The following is an 18200-nucleotide window of genomic DNA, read 5'->3' as shown; positions in this document are numbered from 1 at the left end:
AACGCTGGTTTTGTCTTTTTAAAGTATCATCACTGGGGGTCTGAGGACATCACCCACAGGCACAGCTGTCCAGCACTAAGGCGACGGGTGTGAGCCCGTGGTGACCGTCGCACACCTGTCACGCTGTCCGTGACCTGGCGGACAGCGGGGGCCCGTCACCAGGAGCGCTGGATAGACCGGCAAAAAGCTGTTTCAAAAGCCTCATGTGTTCTATTCGACAGTATGTGCAGAAAGGCTAGTAACACGGGAAACATAAAAATCCAAGGGAGGGTAATTAGTCTTATTCCAAAGCTTACATCCATCGGTCTTACTGCATTTACATCACGGTTTTCTTGGTTGAGCAGAGAACAGGGACGTGCAAAGGAAAGGCATCTTTCTGGCTTTATGAAACCTCTACCTTTGACAGCTTCGTTTTTTTTTTTTTTTTTATTAAGACCTTGCTTTTTTAGTTTTTAGATTCACAACAAAAATGCGAAGAATTTTTAAATTTCGCATTTATCTCCTGCCCCCAAACAGGCACAGCCGTCCCTCTCCGGGTGTCACGACTGATGAACCTGCACTGACACACCTCCACGGCCCCGGTACAGCCTCTACACTGGGGCGCACTGGGTGCTGCCCGCCGCGCAGCTGAGACAGGTGTATAACGACATCTACGACTTCTCTGTCACTTACATATTCATGAAACCTCTACCACGGACCCCGTGCAGCACGCCCACAGGGGACAGAGCTGGGGATCAGGAGTGAGCCGCCCCCCCACCCAGACCATCAGCAGGACACGCAGCGTCAGGGCCGACGTGGAAAGGCTGCTTCTTCGTGTGACACATTTACCACCAGATGCTGGACGTGAAATTTTCCTTGTTGAGTGTTTCAGTATCACCGTCGTCCTTACGGAGGGAGTACTGACTCTGTTTACCCGGGCGGGCGGGCTATGACCTGAGGACGGCTTCTCTGGAGAGCTGTGCTCAGGCTCTGTTAGTCGGGGTCCAGAGCAGCCTCAATACGCGGGTCCATCCTGGGGTCTCCGCGCACTGTCACGACTGCTCACAGACGGTGCGGGGCTAGAACAGGCCGCCTCTGGGGGCTGGGGGGGGCGGGGGTGGGTTCAGCCTGTGGCTCCAGGGACGCTCGTGCCCCGCAGGCAGATTCAGCCAGAGTCCAGGGGCTGCTACCCAGACCCGGGCCCTCCCCTCCAGGACCGTGCCCAGCCCTTGTGCCCCCAGCGCCCGGGAAGGGCCCCTCCTGGCCCAGGGGCAGGCACACGGCCTCCGCAGCCCACCTCCCTCCAGGCCCACCCGCTGCTCAGCCTGTGGTGCCAACACCTGAGAAGAGCCCTTTCCTAGAGGCCATCACGTTTTCTATGGTTTGTGGCAGGAGTGCAGGCCAGAAGGGAAAGGACCTCAATCGATCAATTCACAGTAACAGACGCCAACGGCTTGCCAGTCTTAGAACCAGACGAGGCGACAGCAAGTCCCCGAGTGCGCAGGGCTCCCTGAAGAAACGGCGGCCGAGCCTGGAGGACTTGCTCACACTGTGTTTCTAAGTATGTCGGCTAAAGGAACCATCTTAGGACCCGCCACAAGAATGTAAACTGGTGGCTCTCAAACTTTCTTTTCAGCAGCAGGAGCCTTTCTTTAAACAAAGCCCGAGACGGTCAAAGGGCTGCTCTGGCTGGAGGGGGGGCGGGGCCGACCGCTGGAAGGTTGAGGCCCCCAGCCCCCTGTCCCCGTCCCCGCGGCTCTGGTCCACTCAGCCCGCATCCTGCACCCCGTCAGGACACACAGAGCCAGAGAAAGAGCTCCAGAGCCAACCAAGAGCTAAGCAAACACACAGCTCTCTGGCGGCGGGGGGCACCTGACTCCAGGAGAGGGTGTGTGGGATAAAGCGGGACTGACGGGGTGGGAAGCCACCTCCTGGGGCTCCTCGCCCCTCCCAGGACACTGCTGGGGCCACTAACGTGCGGCTGGGACAAGGACCTGGGCCTGCAGCCTGGCCTTCTAGAGCATTCCACCCAGAATCCCCAGGGACGGGACAGCCCCTCCCAGGGCAGACCCCTGTTCCCGTCGCCGCCGGCATGTCCTTCTCAAAGGCCAAAAGGAAACGTCCAGGAGGCTCCTGGCAACGGCACAGAGGAGCCAGCTGCCCGAGAGTCAACACCAGCCGAGCCCTGGGCCGCTGCCTCGAGTCGTAAATACCGTAAATACCGCGAGGCCATGCGAGCAATGGGCGCCTGCGCTGGGGCTGGGGAGCAGCAAACCCTTCCCACGACGGGGCTGCCCTCCGGGAAACGGCCGGGCCACGGATACGCCGGCAGCTGTCGGGCACACGCACTTGCGCACGCGCGGGACCGGGACTCGCGACACCAACAGGGGCACGACGGCTGTGTCGAGACGCGAGGAGCCCAGCGAGGGGAGCGCCAGACGCGGCTTCCGGCCCGCCCCGCCCCCCAGCCCCGCACAGAGCAGAGCGCTGGGTGAGGCGGGGTAGGGGCGGCCGAGGGGCACCACCCAGCTGCTGATCGGATCAGGTTCCCTCCGCTGACCCGGTTCGGGGGTGGACAGGACGATCCCGAGAACTGCACTTCCGCACCAAGAAGAGCGCGTGTCAGGCCGACGGTCAACGTGGGAAGCTCCCGGCGAGGAGAGGGGACCTCGGCCCAGAGGCCCTCAGGCGGGCCGAGTCCCAGCTCCGAGGCCCTGGTGACATTCCTTCTGAGCTCGGTTTTCCCATCAATACAACGGGGATACCACCTCACCTCACGGGGAGCTCACGGAGGATTCCGAGACGGTGGGCGCCACGCTGCCCAGTGCGGAATAAGCGCTCTTTCAAGGCTGGATGTCAAAGTGTACAGACGGGCTTCACGCCTCACGAAAACATCTACGAGGCCTCTTGGGCCCTGCCCGTGTGAACATCAACTGGGGTTCAGTGGCCTGACACCCCCCAACACCGTGGCCTGGCCCTCACGCTGACCAGCTGCAGGAGGGTTGACAATTACTTACCCACCCGGGGCCACGAGAAAAGTGGGCCCGTGGCCTAGCAGCCCCAACTCGGCCCAGGACCATCGGCCCCAGGTGAGTTCGGGGACACACGGACGAGAGGCGGGGCTGCAGGCCGTGGCTCCCGCCAGGAGGGAGCGGCTGTGCTTCAGTGACGTGACTCGGCTATTTCAGGGTCTGAAGTTGTGTTTTAGTCGTTTATTTAACTCGAGGGGAAACTGTACTTTCTCATGACTCACTGCTCTCAAGATGGCGTCTCCAGCATTTCTAGTGCTGAAGCCATCTTGCGTGTGCAGCTGGCCAGAGACAGGTCTAAAATCAAATCAGCCCCACTTATGTGATCACGCCATTCTTTAAAAAGCGAACCTATTAGAAGCACAGCTGGAAAGAACCCTGAACGTTAGTATTTTTCCATAAAAAATTCAACACTGTCTTCTGTGGAAACGTGTCTGAAAGGATGTTAAGTCAGCATCGCTCAAAAAACACCTTCAAGCTCACGTGCACTCAGCTGGGAACAGAGGAGAAGGCACCGGCACGCCGGCCCCGGGGCTCAGGGAGCCCGCCCTCGCCCCACACCCCCGTCCCACCAGGCGGGGGCTCCCACCGCAGCGGAGTTCAGTCTCACAGCTTCAAACACCAAAGAGGTGAAAAAAGGGACCCCCTGAGGAAGGTAGGAGATGGATAAAAATGCAGTGCTGATGAAAACCACGCAACTCTCGCCGGCGGCCAGGGCACGGAGGGCCTGCAGAGCTCTCGGCCCCGAGCTGAGCGTGTCCGGAGACGCCTGCGGCGGCTGTGCCAGCCTCTCCAGGCCGATGGTGACATCCATCCGCCGGCAGGCGGGGCGCACGGTCAGTCGGCCCTGGAAGTCGGGTCAGGCCGGCCCTGCCGGCACCAGGGCAGGCACACAGCGGGAGGGCGGGGGCCGTGGCGGGAAGAGGGGTCTTAGGCAACACCCGCAGGACGGGCACCTCCAGGGGCTTCGGGAGCAAAGGGAGGGGGAGCGGAGGCTACGCATCTACCCGACTCTGAGCTCATCTGCCGAAAATACCTGCTACTTGTTGGGTTTACATTTCTTCCCACAAGTGTCTTGTGAAACTCCAAGGTGAAATTCTCTATGTATAATTCACATACTACTCTCCGAACTTAAGAAATCTAGTTTTAGTTTTAAAGGCAGTCCATTGCTAAAACAAGCAAGAATATGTACGCTTCAACAAAGGATGATAGATTTTTATCTAAAAGATAAGACCCATTTACAATCCCTTCAAACTTAGAAAGAGGTTTATATCAGTGGGTGAAAAAAAGCTGTTCAACTGGAAACTTCCCTGAAGACGCTTTGGTGGGACTGAGCTCAGTGCCAGAGGGGGAGAAAAAGGCCCAGCAAAAAAGGGGTTACATCCGGACCTGTGGGAGGTGCCCGCCCGCCAGCCGCGGGCCTATAAAGCCTGCCTGCGGCCGCCAGGGGCCAACGAACCGACAACCGACCGGGCTGCCTGCCCAAGGACAACGGGCTGGGCTCCGGAGCCTCCACGCTCCTCTCCAGCGTCCCGCGAAGGTCCCGATTCCACCCCCAAGTCCAGAGTCGCTGCCGCCCCCCAGCCGTGAGCACATCCCGGAGGCTGGCGGAGCTGCCCTCCCAGGGACGGGGGACGGGTCTGCTCAGAGGACACACGCGGGTGGCCAGCGGCAGCCGCGCAGGTAAGCGCGACCCAGGCTCTGGGTCTGTGTTCGGGTCAGCGCCGGGACGGGCCGGGCAGACGGGGCTGGACGTCCCGGCTGGGTGCAGCACAGACTGGGCACCTTCAGTGAGGGTGGCTCAGCAGGAAGGGTCTTCCCTGACGCTGGGTGAAAACAACGCTAGCTGCGCTCCGTCCTGGTTTGTTCAACAAGCATCTTTCTCACTCCAAGAAGATCGCCAGGGCTCTGACGGCGGCGCGTCACTCACTCCCTCAATGAGGACGCCCGCCAACCCGAGATTAATTTAATATGTAAAATATACCTCGTAGATCTGACAAAAATGTGGTTCATTTTTCTAGATCTGGACCAGCAGTGGCAATATGAAACAAAATGATACCTGACTGTTTTATACTCCCCTTTCTATTTGTAAATTCGTGGCCAACTTTCATGAGGAAAGTGTGTCAGCAGTAAGGTTCATGCTTATCTTTTCATCAGACCACCATGAAAACAGCAGCATTGCTCAAGGATCAAAGACCCATTTACCCGGGAAAGAAGTGACGGCCAACACCTAACGAGCACAGGGGAGGGCAGGTGTGTCTCAAGGGCTCTGCTTGCCTTGGAGTTTCCTGAGAATCGGTCCAAAACTTTCCAAAATCCCTACGTTTAAAGAGCAAAACCAGTACTCTGAGCAGTTTTACAGAGAAATTTAAAAACAGAGGCTTTACACATCACAGATGGAATCTGAGAACAATGGCACTTATGTGGTTCAAATTGGGATTACCTACCAAAGATGAAGAACACAACACAACTAGTAAAATCCAGTTTATCAACCCCAGTGAAGCAGAGGTTATTGAACCCTTTTAAAATAACTGACGCCAAGGTCCCGATTCATCTCTTTCCTCCTTTTTTTAGAAACTCTGTTTTCAAGCAATAGGTCAGTAAGCACCTGCTGCTCTGGCAACTTTGAAAACGATCCCTGGCCACCTCCCAGGTGAGGCAGAAACTCTCCAAGGCGGTCACTAAGGCTCCTCCGCCCCGGCCCTGCTGACGGGGCTGCCCCACAAAGCCGGGGCCACCTTGCCCCTCCCCAGCCGCGATGCCCGAGACCGCAGACCCTGCCCAGGGTGCCCAGGTCAACGCCGCAGAGCCTCTGGGGAGCACGATGAGCAGAGCCCGTGTCAGGCCGAGCGCGTGAGCGGCCACCGGGGCGAGACGGTCGGAAGCAGAGGTCTGGGAGGGTTGCTCTCCCCAGCCTCCAAGTCGCAGCGTTTCTAGGTTGCAAACAGCAGTAGAGAAATTCATTCAGTTTTACAATCATTTGGCAAAACAGTGAAAAAAATTCAAATCTTATTTCCTAAAACAATGACCACCCTTTATTTCTCATGTTCTCTCATTCCATGCTCTGAAAACAGTTCCGTGTTCAGCACCCAAACTTAGGGTTAGCCAAAAATGCTAGATTTCTTTGATCTGTATTATTGTAAGAAAAAAGACTCTGCTCCACCTCTCACCAAGCGTGCTGGGCCCACTCCCTTCCAGAAAAGGCTGCTTTTCCCCTTCCCGTCTTAGTTCTCTTTCAGCAGCCGCCAAAATAAAACTATTTCGTCTCCTGACCACAACCCTCCTAAGGCTTCCACGCGAACATCCAGCCGTGCTCCCTCCCGAGCTGCGTCCGGCGGGCCTGAGCACGAGTCACCGTCGACTCCACTCAGACCCAGTGGCCCTGGGAGCCCTCGGGAGAGAACACGGGGCGTGTTCTGCGCTTGACTCTCCTGCTCCAGCACAGGGCTGGCCGGCCCTCCAAGCGGAGGGGACACGTCCAGGCCCGCCCCGCGCGCTCGTGTGCTGCACCCGTCCCGCGTCATCCGCAAGCCCTGGAGCTGCCGAGCTTGAATCCTCTGCTCTTGCTTCCCCAGGTGCCCGGGAGTGAGGGGCTCGGGTGTGGCGGGGACACAGCCGCAGACCCAGAGGCCAGGCAGAAGCGCAGGCCAGAGCGCAGGCGCCGACCTCCACCTCCGGTTGCACAAGTGCCCCTGGGACCTGCTCCGCTTTTACACATGCCTGGCTCACTTCCAAGGGCAGCACCTTTCCGTCTCAAGATGGATCTCCCGTTAAAAACCGGTTTCTGGGAGCCCTGCGGCAAAGCCTGAGAGCCCGGCTGTCCCTCCAGGCGCCCGGCCCCGGCATGGAGACGCCGCCGGGCGCCTGCAACGGCTGCTCCACCGGCCTCGAGCTGCCCCGCACGCTGGCCAACGGCTCGGTCGCGCTCTCGGAGCAGCAGCAGTACGCCATCGGGCTCTTCCTCTCCTGCCTCTACACCATCTTCCTCTTCCCCATCGGCTTCGTGGGCAACCTCCTGATCCTGCTGGTGAATATCCGCTTCCGGGAGAAGATGACCGTCCCCGACCTGTACTTCATCAACCTGGCGGCCGCGGACCTCATCCTGGTGGCGGACTCGCTGATCGAGGTGTTCAACCTGGATGAGCAGTACTACGACATCACCGTGCTCTGCACCTTCATGTCGCTCTTCCTGCAGGTCAACATGTACAGCAGCGTCTTCTTCCTCACCTGGATGAGCTTCGACCGCTACCTGGCCCTGGCCAAGGCCATGCGCTGTGGCCCGTTCCGCACCAAGCCCCGTGCGCGGCTGAGCTGCGGCCTCATCTGGATGGCCTCCGTGTCCGCCACCCTGGTGCCCTTCACCGCCGTGCACCTGCGGCACAGTGAGGACGTCTGCTTCTGCTTCGCCGACGTCAGGGAGGTGCAGTGGCTGGAGGTCACGCTGGGCTTTGTGGTCCCCTTCGCCATCATTGGCCTCTGCTACTCGCTCATCGTCAGGGTCCTGGTGACGGCGCACCGGCACCGTGGCCTTCGCCCGCGGAGGCAGAAGGCGCTGCGCATGATCCTGGCCGTGGTCCTGGTCTTCTTCGTGTGCTGGCTGCCCGAGAACGTCTTCATCAGCGTGCACCTGCTGCAGCGTGCGCCGCCCGGGGCCGGGCCCTGCCAGCGGTCCCCCCGCCACGCGCACCCGCTGGCCGGCCACGTGGTCAACCTGGCCGCCTTCTCCAACAGCTGCCTCAACCCCCTGGTCTACAGCTTCCTCGGGGAGACCTTCCGAGACAAGCTGCGGCTCTACCTGGAGCAGAAAACCAGCCTGTCTGCCCTGAACCGCTTCTGCCACACGGCCCTGAAGGCGGTGGTCCCGGACAGCGCCGAGCAGGCCGAGGTGAAGTTCAGCAGCGCTGTGTAGGGGGCGGGGCGGGGCGGGGGGGCGGGAAGGGCCAGACGCCGTGCCCCGCGCCGCCCTAGGGCGCCCTCCCTCTGGTCACTCACACACAGAGCTGTCCATCCATCTGGGTCGTGAGCATGGGGCACGGACCCCGCACACGCTGGATCAGCGGCAGACGCTTCTGACACCCGCCAACGAGAGCGAGAAGGAGGGGGACACTGGGATGAAGTACCCTCGTTTCAAAGCAGACGTGCCAGAAATTTGCCATTTTAGAGGAACAGAACTCACGCAGCTGACGTGAACTGAAGGTGGTGGAACACCTTCCGCACCTGCGTGTGTGTGTGCGTGCGTGCGCGTGGGTGTGTGTGCGTGCGTGCGCGTGGGTGTGCGTGCGTGCGTGCGCGTGGGTGTGCGTGCGTGCGTGTGCGCGTGTGTGCGTGCGTGTGTGTACCGGGCGCCACGGCTAAGCAGGAGGACGCCGGGCGCCCCGCACCTCCCGCCAGCCTGGGGAGGGACGCCTCGGGCGCCTCCTGAAGGGCGGGGTGAACGCAGCGGTAGCAACGGTGACAACGCAGACCCCTCTCGTCAAAACGTAAAACAGAGGGCTTCCCTGGTGGCGCAGTCGTTGAGAATCTGCCTGCTAATGCAGGGGACACGGGTTCGAGCCCTGGTCTGGGAAGATCCCACATGCCGCGGAGCAACTAGGCCCGTGAGCCACAGTTACTGAGCCTGCGCGCCTGGAGCCTGTGCTCCGCAACAAGAGAGGCCGCGATAGTGAGAGGCCCACGCATGGCGATGAAGAGTGGTCCCCACTTGCCGCAACTAGAGAAAGCCCTCGCACAGAAACGAAGACCCAACACAGCCAAAAGTAAATAAATAAATAAATAAATAATAAAAATAAAGGAATTCCTTTAAAAAAAAAAAAAAAAAAAAAAAAAAAAAAAACGTAAAACAGAAAACCTAATGAGTCTGGGAATGTCCAGTCTTTGTCAATAAAGTACAGCCATGCCGATTCTTCCGAATTCTCTACCTGAGCAGTTCCCTGAGGGGCCGGGGGATGGGGCACTCAGAGCCTCAGCAGCAGAACCACCCCTTCCTCACTAAGAAAAAGCTCCCCAGTGTCTGGAGGCGCCCTCGCCGCCCGGAGGACTCCGGGGGCTCCGGCCCAAGCCCCGGGACGGTGCCTGACACGGGTGCCACACGCTCTCTGTGCACCAGGATAATCTCTACTGCAAACACGCCACACAGCCTCGCTCTTCTAGGGGCTCTGCAGGGCTGGGCCCACCCGCCCCGCCCAGGGCCCCCTCCTCCCCAGAAGCACAACCAAGACGGGACGCGGCTGACCTCGCCGGGAGGTCGGCGAACAATGTTAAGTGACAGGAAGTGAGCCATTTTTAGTTTTAACAGTTCTCGATGAGTGCAAACCTCCGACAGAGAGTATCTGTCCCAAGGAAATACCTGCGTTCAACAAGCGCCGTCCCCAGTGGCTCCAGCCCCACCGAAGCCTCGCCTTCCACACAGACGCGCACCTTACGAGGCAAGAGCTGTTATTAAGTTCCCTTAGTCCGCAAGTCCCCATCGCAGGAGCCCCAGCACTGAGGCCTCCATCACGTGCACACTTGCTCTCGTCCCCGCCGGGAGGGTGGTGATGGCCGGGACACGGACAGACAGTGTGTTAGTGAACGGGGCCTGTCCCTGACCCTCCAGCAAACCCAGGAGGTGCACGCATGGCCCCAAGAGTCTGACTTGACCGCTGGAAACCTTAAGCAGTAACGACACAGCCGGGAACCAGGCCCCTCCCTGTGTGCTCGGCTTACCCTGGTCTCCAACAGGTAGGAGCAAACCACGCGGAAGCCACGCAAAGCCACCCGGGGTCACAGCCCCGTCCTTCCCCAGAGGTGCCTGACATCAGGATATCTGGGTGGGAACTGCGTCCGACCGAGGCCCCAAAGTGTTGATCAGGGACGGGGCAGCCCTCACTCCGTGGGCTGGCTGGGTGTTCACAGAACCGCCCCCCGCCGCTGGCTAATCAGAGGCAGCTTCCATCCCGCGGTCCCTGGTTCACCTGAGACCACAGAGCAAACCTGTCCTCCTCACACCTGACACACACCCCAGCAAGCACTGAGGCCTCGAGAGCTCTGTGGGCAGAGACACAAGTCAAACAGGCCCCCGCACAGCACCTGCCGCTCAGCTCTGGAAGCCCATTTCCTGATCTGCAAAACCAGCGGCACAACGGCTCCGAGGGCCCGTTGGGGGGAAGACGGGCTGTGGGATCACTGCAAGGCAGGTACAAGGCAGAGGCCCTGACTTAACCAAAAGGGGTTCTTACTGAACCAGTTCTTACTGAACCGGAGCCCCTTCTCACCCGAGACCCCAGAGCCCTGGCTCCGGGGGCAGAGCCACGATCAGCGCCCCCAGCGGGCTCCGAGCACGCACAGCCGCCCGCCGGCTCACACACGTCCTTCTCGGAGCGTTTATCTGAGAGCGGAGGCTGGTTTCATGATTTTCGCTGGAGCAGCACAAGATAAAGTCAAGGCGTTCGATGGCTTTGCTGTTTCCTGGTAACCCCGCTCTCCCGGGCAGTAACGCTCTCCGAACCCCGCCAAGAGCACAGAAGTGGAGAGCAGCCAGCACGGAAAGCACAGTGTCAGCACCGAACGCGACTTCCTAACGTCCTCTGTGCTTAATAACTCACTCCCCCGAGCCTGGGAGGCCCCGAGCCTGGAGGGCCCTGGCGGGAGGGCTGTGCACCCACCCCGTCGGAGGGAAGGCTGGGCCCTAACCTCCCTCTTGGCCGGGGTGTGGGGGCACCTCTGAGATGACCCTAAACCACCATGACCGAGCACATTAGCGAGGGCGCTGCCCTGACGGACGCGGAGACGGGAGGGGGAAGGGCAGGCGGCGAGCACCCGTGGGAGTGGGCGGGAACTGGAGTTCGGGCTTCAGCCCCAGTGTCTGTGGCAGGAACGTGCACGGGGGTGTGTGGTGTGCGTGTGCCTGCTGGGCGTGAGCACCTCGGACACGGACGGGGTGTGTGTGGACACGCTGCCACGGGCACCTGTACCTTCCCCAGCCCACCCTGCCCAGGCCTGGGCCTCCAGCACCCCTACCCTCACAGGAGGCAGGCGCCTCGGGGTCCTGCACGGGGTGTCCCGCCAGGAGGCGACAAGCATCAGGACGATGACAGGGTCACATCACCAGGACACAGGGACCCAGCTCAAGGGTTCCCACTGGACGACCTGGGCAGTTTGAGCATCGAGATCATTAGACGGGTAAGTAACCATCAACTACTGAAAAATGAGAATCCACGAGTCCATCCGATAACAAACATAAATATCACCTAAATAAACTGAGCAATGAAGTAAATACAAGAACCCACAGGAATGAAGGAAGGACTGAAGGGAGGAGTGAGTGACTATATGGGAAGGACCCTGCTCAGAGCAGAGGCCGGCTGACTGGTCCGGCGGAGGGTGCTGGGAGCTCGTCACCCACGACTGTCGCGCAGCCTGGGACAGGCGAGACCCCTGACGCGGCTAAAGCAGGGGCACTCGGTGGACCAGGAGCCGGACGCCCGACCGCTTTACCGCGGGGAACAGTGACCAACAGCACAGAGACTGGACGGCCCTCGACTCGGGGCTTCCGAGGAGCCCACCCGACGGGAGTCCAGACACGGACCCCAGGACAGGCGGGGCATCCCCACGTCCGAATCCGGGATCACAGCCAGAACCTAATGGGGGGGAAGCACCACCAAGTCCAAAACAGGGACAGGAGGCAGCCTCCACCCACAATGCCACGTCACGAGAGACAAAGGAGGCGGAGGGCTGCTCCCAGTTAAGGGACGGTCGGGACACGAGCAGCTAAACCAGAATGTGGTCCTGGGGAGGACGGCCCCAGGAAGAAAAAACGCTACAAGCGGGGGGTCCGCTGGTGGAAGTGCACCCCCCAGGAGACTAAGGTATCACATGGACGCTCGACTCCCCGAGACCAAGGGCCGCGCTGCCACTGCGGGGACGTGAGGTGATGCCCTCACGCTAAGGGGACACACACAGAGGGAGCACGAGCTCTTTAGGCGGCAAAGCAATTGGGACAAGTGTGTGCAGTGCCAATTCCATGTCGGGGTACACACTCAAAGGGGTCGGAACAGATTCTCCAACAAGTACTTGTGCGCGAGTGTCCACGGCAGCTCCCGTCACAGTAGCTGGCGGTGGAAACAACCCAGGTGTTCACCGACAGGTGAATACAACTCGGTCCGTCCACACGGCCCCGGGGCCCCGGGAGGGCATGAAGCACTGACACCTGCTGCAACATGGGGGAGCCCGAACACACGGTGCTCCGTGAGAACCAGGCAGGAAAGGACCGCGCTGGGTGAGTCCGCTGGCGTGCAACGCCAGAGCTGGCAAGTCCGCAGACAGGAAGCAGGCAGTGGGTGCCCGGCGCCGGGGGACGGGTGGGGAGGGGCTGCAAACGGGGACAGGGTGAGGCACGCGTCTCTCGATAGCGACCCATGACGGCCATGCCGCCCTGTGAGCCGCTGAGAACCACTGTGGCTCCCAAGAGGAAAGGGTGCAGGGACAGTAGGTAAGCTGCATCTCAGTGAAGCGGCCCTGGAAAGAGCCGGGCGCAGCACTGGGTCCTCTCCCACGGCTGCCTGCCCTGTGGACGTGCAGCCCTGCAACACGACTCGATGCCACCGTCCGTTTCTGCCCACAAAGGGGAGACAGCCTGCACTGCCTGAAAATGTTAAGGTTTAAGCCGGCCGGAATCCGAGAAGCTTCCGCTAACGTGTACTGCAAGCGTTCTCAATAAAGTTCTCTCTTCTTCCTTACTGCCTAGTAATTCAAGTTTTCTTTTCTTTTCCACAGTGGGAAACTAATCATCGGGAGTGTCTTTTAATGTTTTTAAATCAAAAATAAAGGGAAAAAGACTTCAGTAAACACTATAGCTGAATTTACTAGGTCATGCTCCGGCGCTTCATAAAGCCACGGAGGCCGGTTTTGTCCCTGTGACGATTCTCTATGGGGCGCCCAGGGACCTGTGGGCTGGCAGTACGGCCAGCACCCGGGCGGGGCCGGGGGGGCATCCCTCACCCAGCGCCTCCCCAGGCACCCCCAGCTCTCTGCGGCACGAAGGAAGGGCGCGAGGGCAGAGGGGCGCGGACCGACCGCCACCTCGCCGGGGCGCTGGCACCGGGGCAGCCTGCTCAGAGCCCCGGGAAACAGGCACGTCCCAGCTACTCCTGTGCCGCTTCCCCACCAGCGACTTCCTGTCTGTGATAGAGCGCCTCCTGAGCCAGGGCGCAGCGGCCGCACAGAAGTGCCTCCTCTCCGGCCAGGTGAGGCGTCTGTCTGAACGTCTCCTGCATCAGTGGTTATCACGGAGACCTGCATGCCAAGCGCCCTTCTGGGGCGTCACCGAGGCCTGTCTGAAGAGGATGTTGGCACTTAGCCTCGCAGCTGGGGGGACTCCAGGGACAGTGGAAGGGGGGGGAGGGGGGGGAGGAGGGAAGAGTCACCTGTGCCAACCCCGCTCCCCACTGAGTGCCCACCAGCCTTCTGGTCAAAGGTGTCTGAGCCTCTGAGCCCACCTTGCCCGCTGGCACATCCTGCAGGCCCCAGAAGGCCCGCTGCAGCCTGCATCAACCAGCAGGCCCTCAGGGAACGGCTGTGGGCCCGCAAGACAGGGGTCCCGAGGAAGTGGGGGCACCGGCCATCAGAGCAGGACCCGCCCAGGCTCCTCAACACCAGGCGCTGAGGCCGACACAGCACCACGAGGCCTGGAGAGCCCAGAAAAGACTCCTGCGTCCCAGGACGATCCACGCGCCCCACGGGCACCTGCTGGAGCCTTTGCCTTCAACGCCCAGTTCAGTGTCGTCAGAAAAGGTCAGCTGCTCTGAGTTCATCTGATTTGTGCCATTGTCCAGTGGGTGGGCATCTCATCCGGGAACAAGGGTTTTAAAGGCCAAAGGAACAGAGAACAAAAGTGGACGAAAACCTGACTGTAATTCTAAGCCTTTGTAAGTGGGTGGAATCGATCCAAAACTTCTCACAAGAAATCAGCCGTAGGGAGTCCTGGAGGGTCCAGTCATTAGAAAGGGCGCCGTCCCCGTCTGTCCAGGGGGCTGGTCCCGAGGACAGTGGACATCGGACACGAGGTCTCTGAAGAGGGAGCGGACCCTTCACACAGAGTCCCTGCTCCCCCACTCCTCCCTCTGCCTGGACCCCACTGCTGCACTCACCCATCTCCTGCCGCCCGAGCTCCGGGAGACGGTGGGCCATACCCTGGTCTGGACAGGGCCCCACACGACGCGGGTCTCCTGCACGGGCTGCACCCCTACATGGAGGGAGCCTCGGTCCCATGCCGGGCGGCCCCCCGCCGGACACATGTGGGTCCCCCGCCCCAGGAGACTCGGGCTCTTCCAGGGAGGCCACAACAAACTCCCACAGCCAACCAGACAGGAGGTGGGCCCCACCCCCTGCTCAGAACATTCAGTCTTCAGCAGACAGGACAGTTTTCTTTGCCGACTCAACAATGTAAACCGCCCAGAAATGAAGAAAATCACAGCAGCCACGGTTCCAGGTCGCTAGTTTCACCCTTCGCAGAGTCAACAGCAGCGGTTCTTGTCCCTGAAGCCACAGCGCAGAACTCTGCCCTGGGCGGCTGCCGTACCTTCCCTGGGCGTGAAGAGTGGCTTGCAGGGCACGTCCCGCCGAGAAAGTCCAGTGAGGTCCCCCAGAAGTCCCATCACCCCACCCTGACAACAGTGGTAACCTCTACACTGGGCAACATGTGTAAAAGTCAGCCCCTTAAAGACATGGAAAATTGGAAAGGCCGGGGTCTCCCAGACCAATTTCTGGAAGAGAGCTTTAAACAGGGGATGTGAGTGATGGAGTTGAAGCCACCACAGGCCTAGCTGGGAAACGCCCATTAACAGTTTTTTGAAAGCAGCGGCTGCTGCGGGTGGGGGTGGGGGAGGGGGCATTGGATGAATGCGTCCAACGTGTCCAAGGAGGCGACACAGAGAGCAGGGAGAGGCCGCCGCGGTGAGTAGGGCGGGGGGCTTGGACCAGGAGGGGCGCACTTGGCGTGGTGAGAGCGGTGGGACTCTGGGTACATCCTGAAGTCAACAGGACGCACCAAGACTCCCGGATGGAAGAGACGTGGGACGTGAGAGCCAGAAGGACAGACACCGTGTGGTGCTACTCACAAGGTCCTGGGAGAGTCAGGGTCGCAGAGACAGAAAGTAGGGGGTGGGGGCCGGGGGTGGGGGCCAGGGCTGGGGGAGGGGAGGGGCGTCCGTGTTTCATGGGGGCAGAGCCTCAGTTCGGGACGACGAGAAAGTTCTGGAGACGGACGGTGGGGATGGCGGCACAACAGTGAGAGCGTACTTAATGCCCCTGAACTGGACACTGAAAAACGGCTAAAGTGGTTGATTTTATTACGTTATGCATATGTTACCAGAATAAAATTAACAAGAATAAAGAGAAGGAATTTTGCCTGAGCAATGATGTTGCCGTTGTTTCTCTGCGGAAGGTGGTGGATGGAACGCTCGCGGAGATGGAGACCTGGATTTCGGGCAGCTAAGTCTGAGGTCACGGTGAGGCACCCGGGCGTCTGCCGAGGGGTGAGGCTACAGGTGTGGCGCACGCGGAAAGTCTGCGGGAGCCACACACGTCGGGCGTGTGGCAGCGGCACCGAGAGCCAAGATGCCAAGGCGAGCGCGGGGCGGCGCGGGGGGAGGAGAGGGCTCCTCACGTGGATGGAGCAGGCGCCATGGAGCGCGCACCCCTCGGGGAGGGGCGGGGGGCAGCCTGTGGCCGACAGTGGGCGAGGCCCTTGGTCCACGGCTGGCGAGGAGTTGATGGGGAGCGAGGGCGGGGTGTGGAAGCAGATGGTCCCCGTCGAGCCCTCAGGTGAGGCTGCAGCCCAAGGGCTGAACCAGACGGCGCAGCGAGGCCCCACCCAGACCCCCACGCCCGGCTCTTTGAAGCCCCAGAATTTTGCAGTAATTTGTTACACAGCAAGAGGTGACTAACATATAGGGCTTGTCCAGCAGAAACGAAGACCTGCAAATCCCAAGACCTTGCAATTCCACCCCAGGCCTACACCCCAGAGAAGCCGTGTCCACGTACGAGGGCGTCACCCGTAACTGCCAACAACTCAGAGGACCTAATGGATGAACTATGTTCCTGCGCCAATAAAAAGTAACAATCTAGAGCTGTAACAACAGCATGGAGAACGCTCACAATAAACGTTAGTCAGAAAAGCAAAATACAGGGGCTTCCCTGGGGGCGCAGTGGTTAGGAATCCTCCTGCCAACGCAGGGGACACGGGTTCGATCCCTGGTCCGTGAAGATCCCACATGCCGTGGAGCAACTAAGCCCATGTGCCACAACTACTGAGCCTGCGCTCTAGAGCCCGCGAGCCACAACTACTGAGCCTGCGTGCCAGAACTACTGAGCCCACACGCCTAGAGCCCATGCTCCGCAACAAGAGAAGCCACCGCAATGAGAAGCCTGCGCACTTCAACGAAGACCCAACGCAGCCTAAATAAATGAATAAATTTATTGAAAAAAAAAGCAAAATACAGGAAAGCAGGGATGGCGGTGGGATGAACTGGGAGGTTGGGATGGACACGTATACACTAATATGTATAAAACAGACAACTAATAAGAACCTACGGTATAAACAAACAATGATAAAATAAATTTTTTTTAAAAAGCAGCAAAATACAAAAGTAGAATGCAATTCCAACCATGTAAAGTTCAACTACAAGCAAAACCAAACTATTATTTAGGGATGCGTCACACAAAATATTGATACAATCTAAAGAAAAGCAGGGGGATGAAAGAGGCTCTGAGTTTTGTTTCTCGACCCAGGTGTGGTTTCCTTTAAGCTGTATATACCTCCTATTTGCTTACTTTAAAATAAACTGGAAGGAAAGAAATCCACCATACAAAGTATGCCTGTCTGCGGCCATAAATGAAATTCTTCCACTTAAATCACAGCTGCTCAGTTTAAAACTCCAGGCTCAAATCAGAATTTAATACCGAAAGTCACTACCATTTCCCAGGTAAAGTGGTCACCTTCACTAACCCACACTCCCTGCACCTGTTTCTGAAAGTCAGGTCAAGTAAAGGCTGGAAATTAGATACGACGCTGGTAACACCAGACCCAGAATTAGAAACTTCAATGAGAAAAGGACAGCGATTCTTTTTTGCCTCAAAATACAGCCTGAAGGAAAGAATTTCCCCTCAGTGGGTAAGCCTAAGAAGAAAGAGCTGCACGTGAACAGAGGAGCGCCAGGGCGGGAAGATGCCCTGGGGTGCGGGGGTGGGGGGCAGCCCGCCACGCTGACTTAACCCAAGCCCCACCCAAGTCCCGGGGGCCCCCCAGGGCTCCAGCCAGGGGAGAACGCCGGGCAGCAAGACACACAGAAAGTGGCACGTGGATGAGTGTCTTTCTTACAAACTACAGGGAAACACAGTTTACACGCACGGGAATCTTGGAACCTCCCCGCCAGTTACAAATTCCCACTCCCTCTTCAGACACGCGGGGCACCTGGGCGACCCGAGAGAAGAGGACGAGCGTGCCAGCAGCCCGGCTGCTCAGAAAACCCGCCTCCATCCCGGGGACCCCGATGATTGGCAGGGCCCTGGCACTGGCTACGCAACCCAGGCTCCAGGGCCAGGAGCCCTGCTCGGCCAGATGGGGTGGAACGCACACCCATGCCCGGGGAACACACTCTGCCAGGGCCGGAGCCCAGCCCACACTCGCCAGCGTGCCTGCACACACATGTGCACACACAGACACGGACACACACACATGCCCTCATGACAAAGACCCGCAAGCACACACTCACGCAGACGTGCACACGCGCACACACTCCCCGCGCGCTGTCCGCATCTTGGCTGACGGGGTCCCTGAGCCTGCCCTGGGGGACCCTCCGCGCCACCAGGAGGCACATTTCGAAACCCTGCTCTGGTCCCCCGGGCGTGGTGCTCCGTTAACCTCTCCCGAACAGAGCCCATTGCAGAGGGCCCCGTGCCGACCGCACAGCAGACGCTCAGGGCGAGGCCAGCGGCCGGCCTGGCCGGAGGGCTCGGGGTGCAGCTTTCTTTCAGGTGAAAGAAAAGCAAGAGCAGCTCGTGTGGAAAAGCACCGCCTGCCCCACACGGACCAACAGGACTCACCGCGCTTACCTAGGCAGGAGGAGACCCCAGCCTCCAGGGTCATCAACAGGCACCAGGGTGACACGGCAGCAGATGAGGCGTGGTCACCTGGAGGCTCCGTGCCCCAAAGGCCAT

The 18200-nt window shown here is 59.6% G+C and overlaps 2 protein-coding genes across 9 annotated transcripts in view; one reads left to right on the top strand and one right to left on the bottom strand.

The window, feature by feature from the left end:
• C15H7orf50 (chromosome 15 C7orf50 homolog) overlaps positions 1–18200 on the bottom strand; it is a 102294-nt gene that overhangs the window by 58456 nt on the left and 25638 nt on the right. The gene's annotated exons all lie outside the window — the stretch shown is intronic.
• Positions 3482–12750, top strand: GPER1 (G protein-coupled estrogen receptor 1). Of its 3 annotated transcripts, XM_059897127.1 has the most exons (3): positions 4010–4691; positions 5030–5661; positions 6584–12750. In XM_059897127.1, exon 3 carries the CDS (start codon positions 6853–6855, stop codon positions 7915–7917), a length of 1065 nt encoding a protein of 354 aa, XP_059753110.1. In that variant the 5' UTR covers positions 4010–4691; positions 5030–5661; positions 6584–6852; the 3' UTR covers positions 7918–12750. The 3 variants fall into 3 exon arrangements, with proteins under 3 accessions (XP_059753111.1, XP_059753110.1, XP_059753109.1); XM_059897128.1 differs by lacking the exons at positions 4010–4691; positions 5030–5661 and adding an exon at positions 3482–3663; XM_059897126.1 differs by lacking the exon at positions 5030–5661.

This window comes from Balaenoptera ricei, chromosome 15 (genome assembly GCF_028023285.1).
Source record: "Balaenoptera ricei isolate mBalRic1 chromosome 15, mBalRic1.hap2, whole genome shotgun sequence".
Lineage (NCBI taxonomy): Eukaryota > Metazoa > Chordata > Mammalia > Artiodactyla > Balaenopteridae > Balaenoptera > Balaenoptera ricei.
This window is presented reverse-complemented; position numbering and strand designations above follow the sequence as displayed.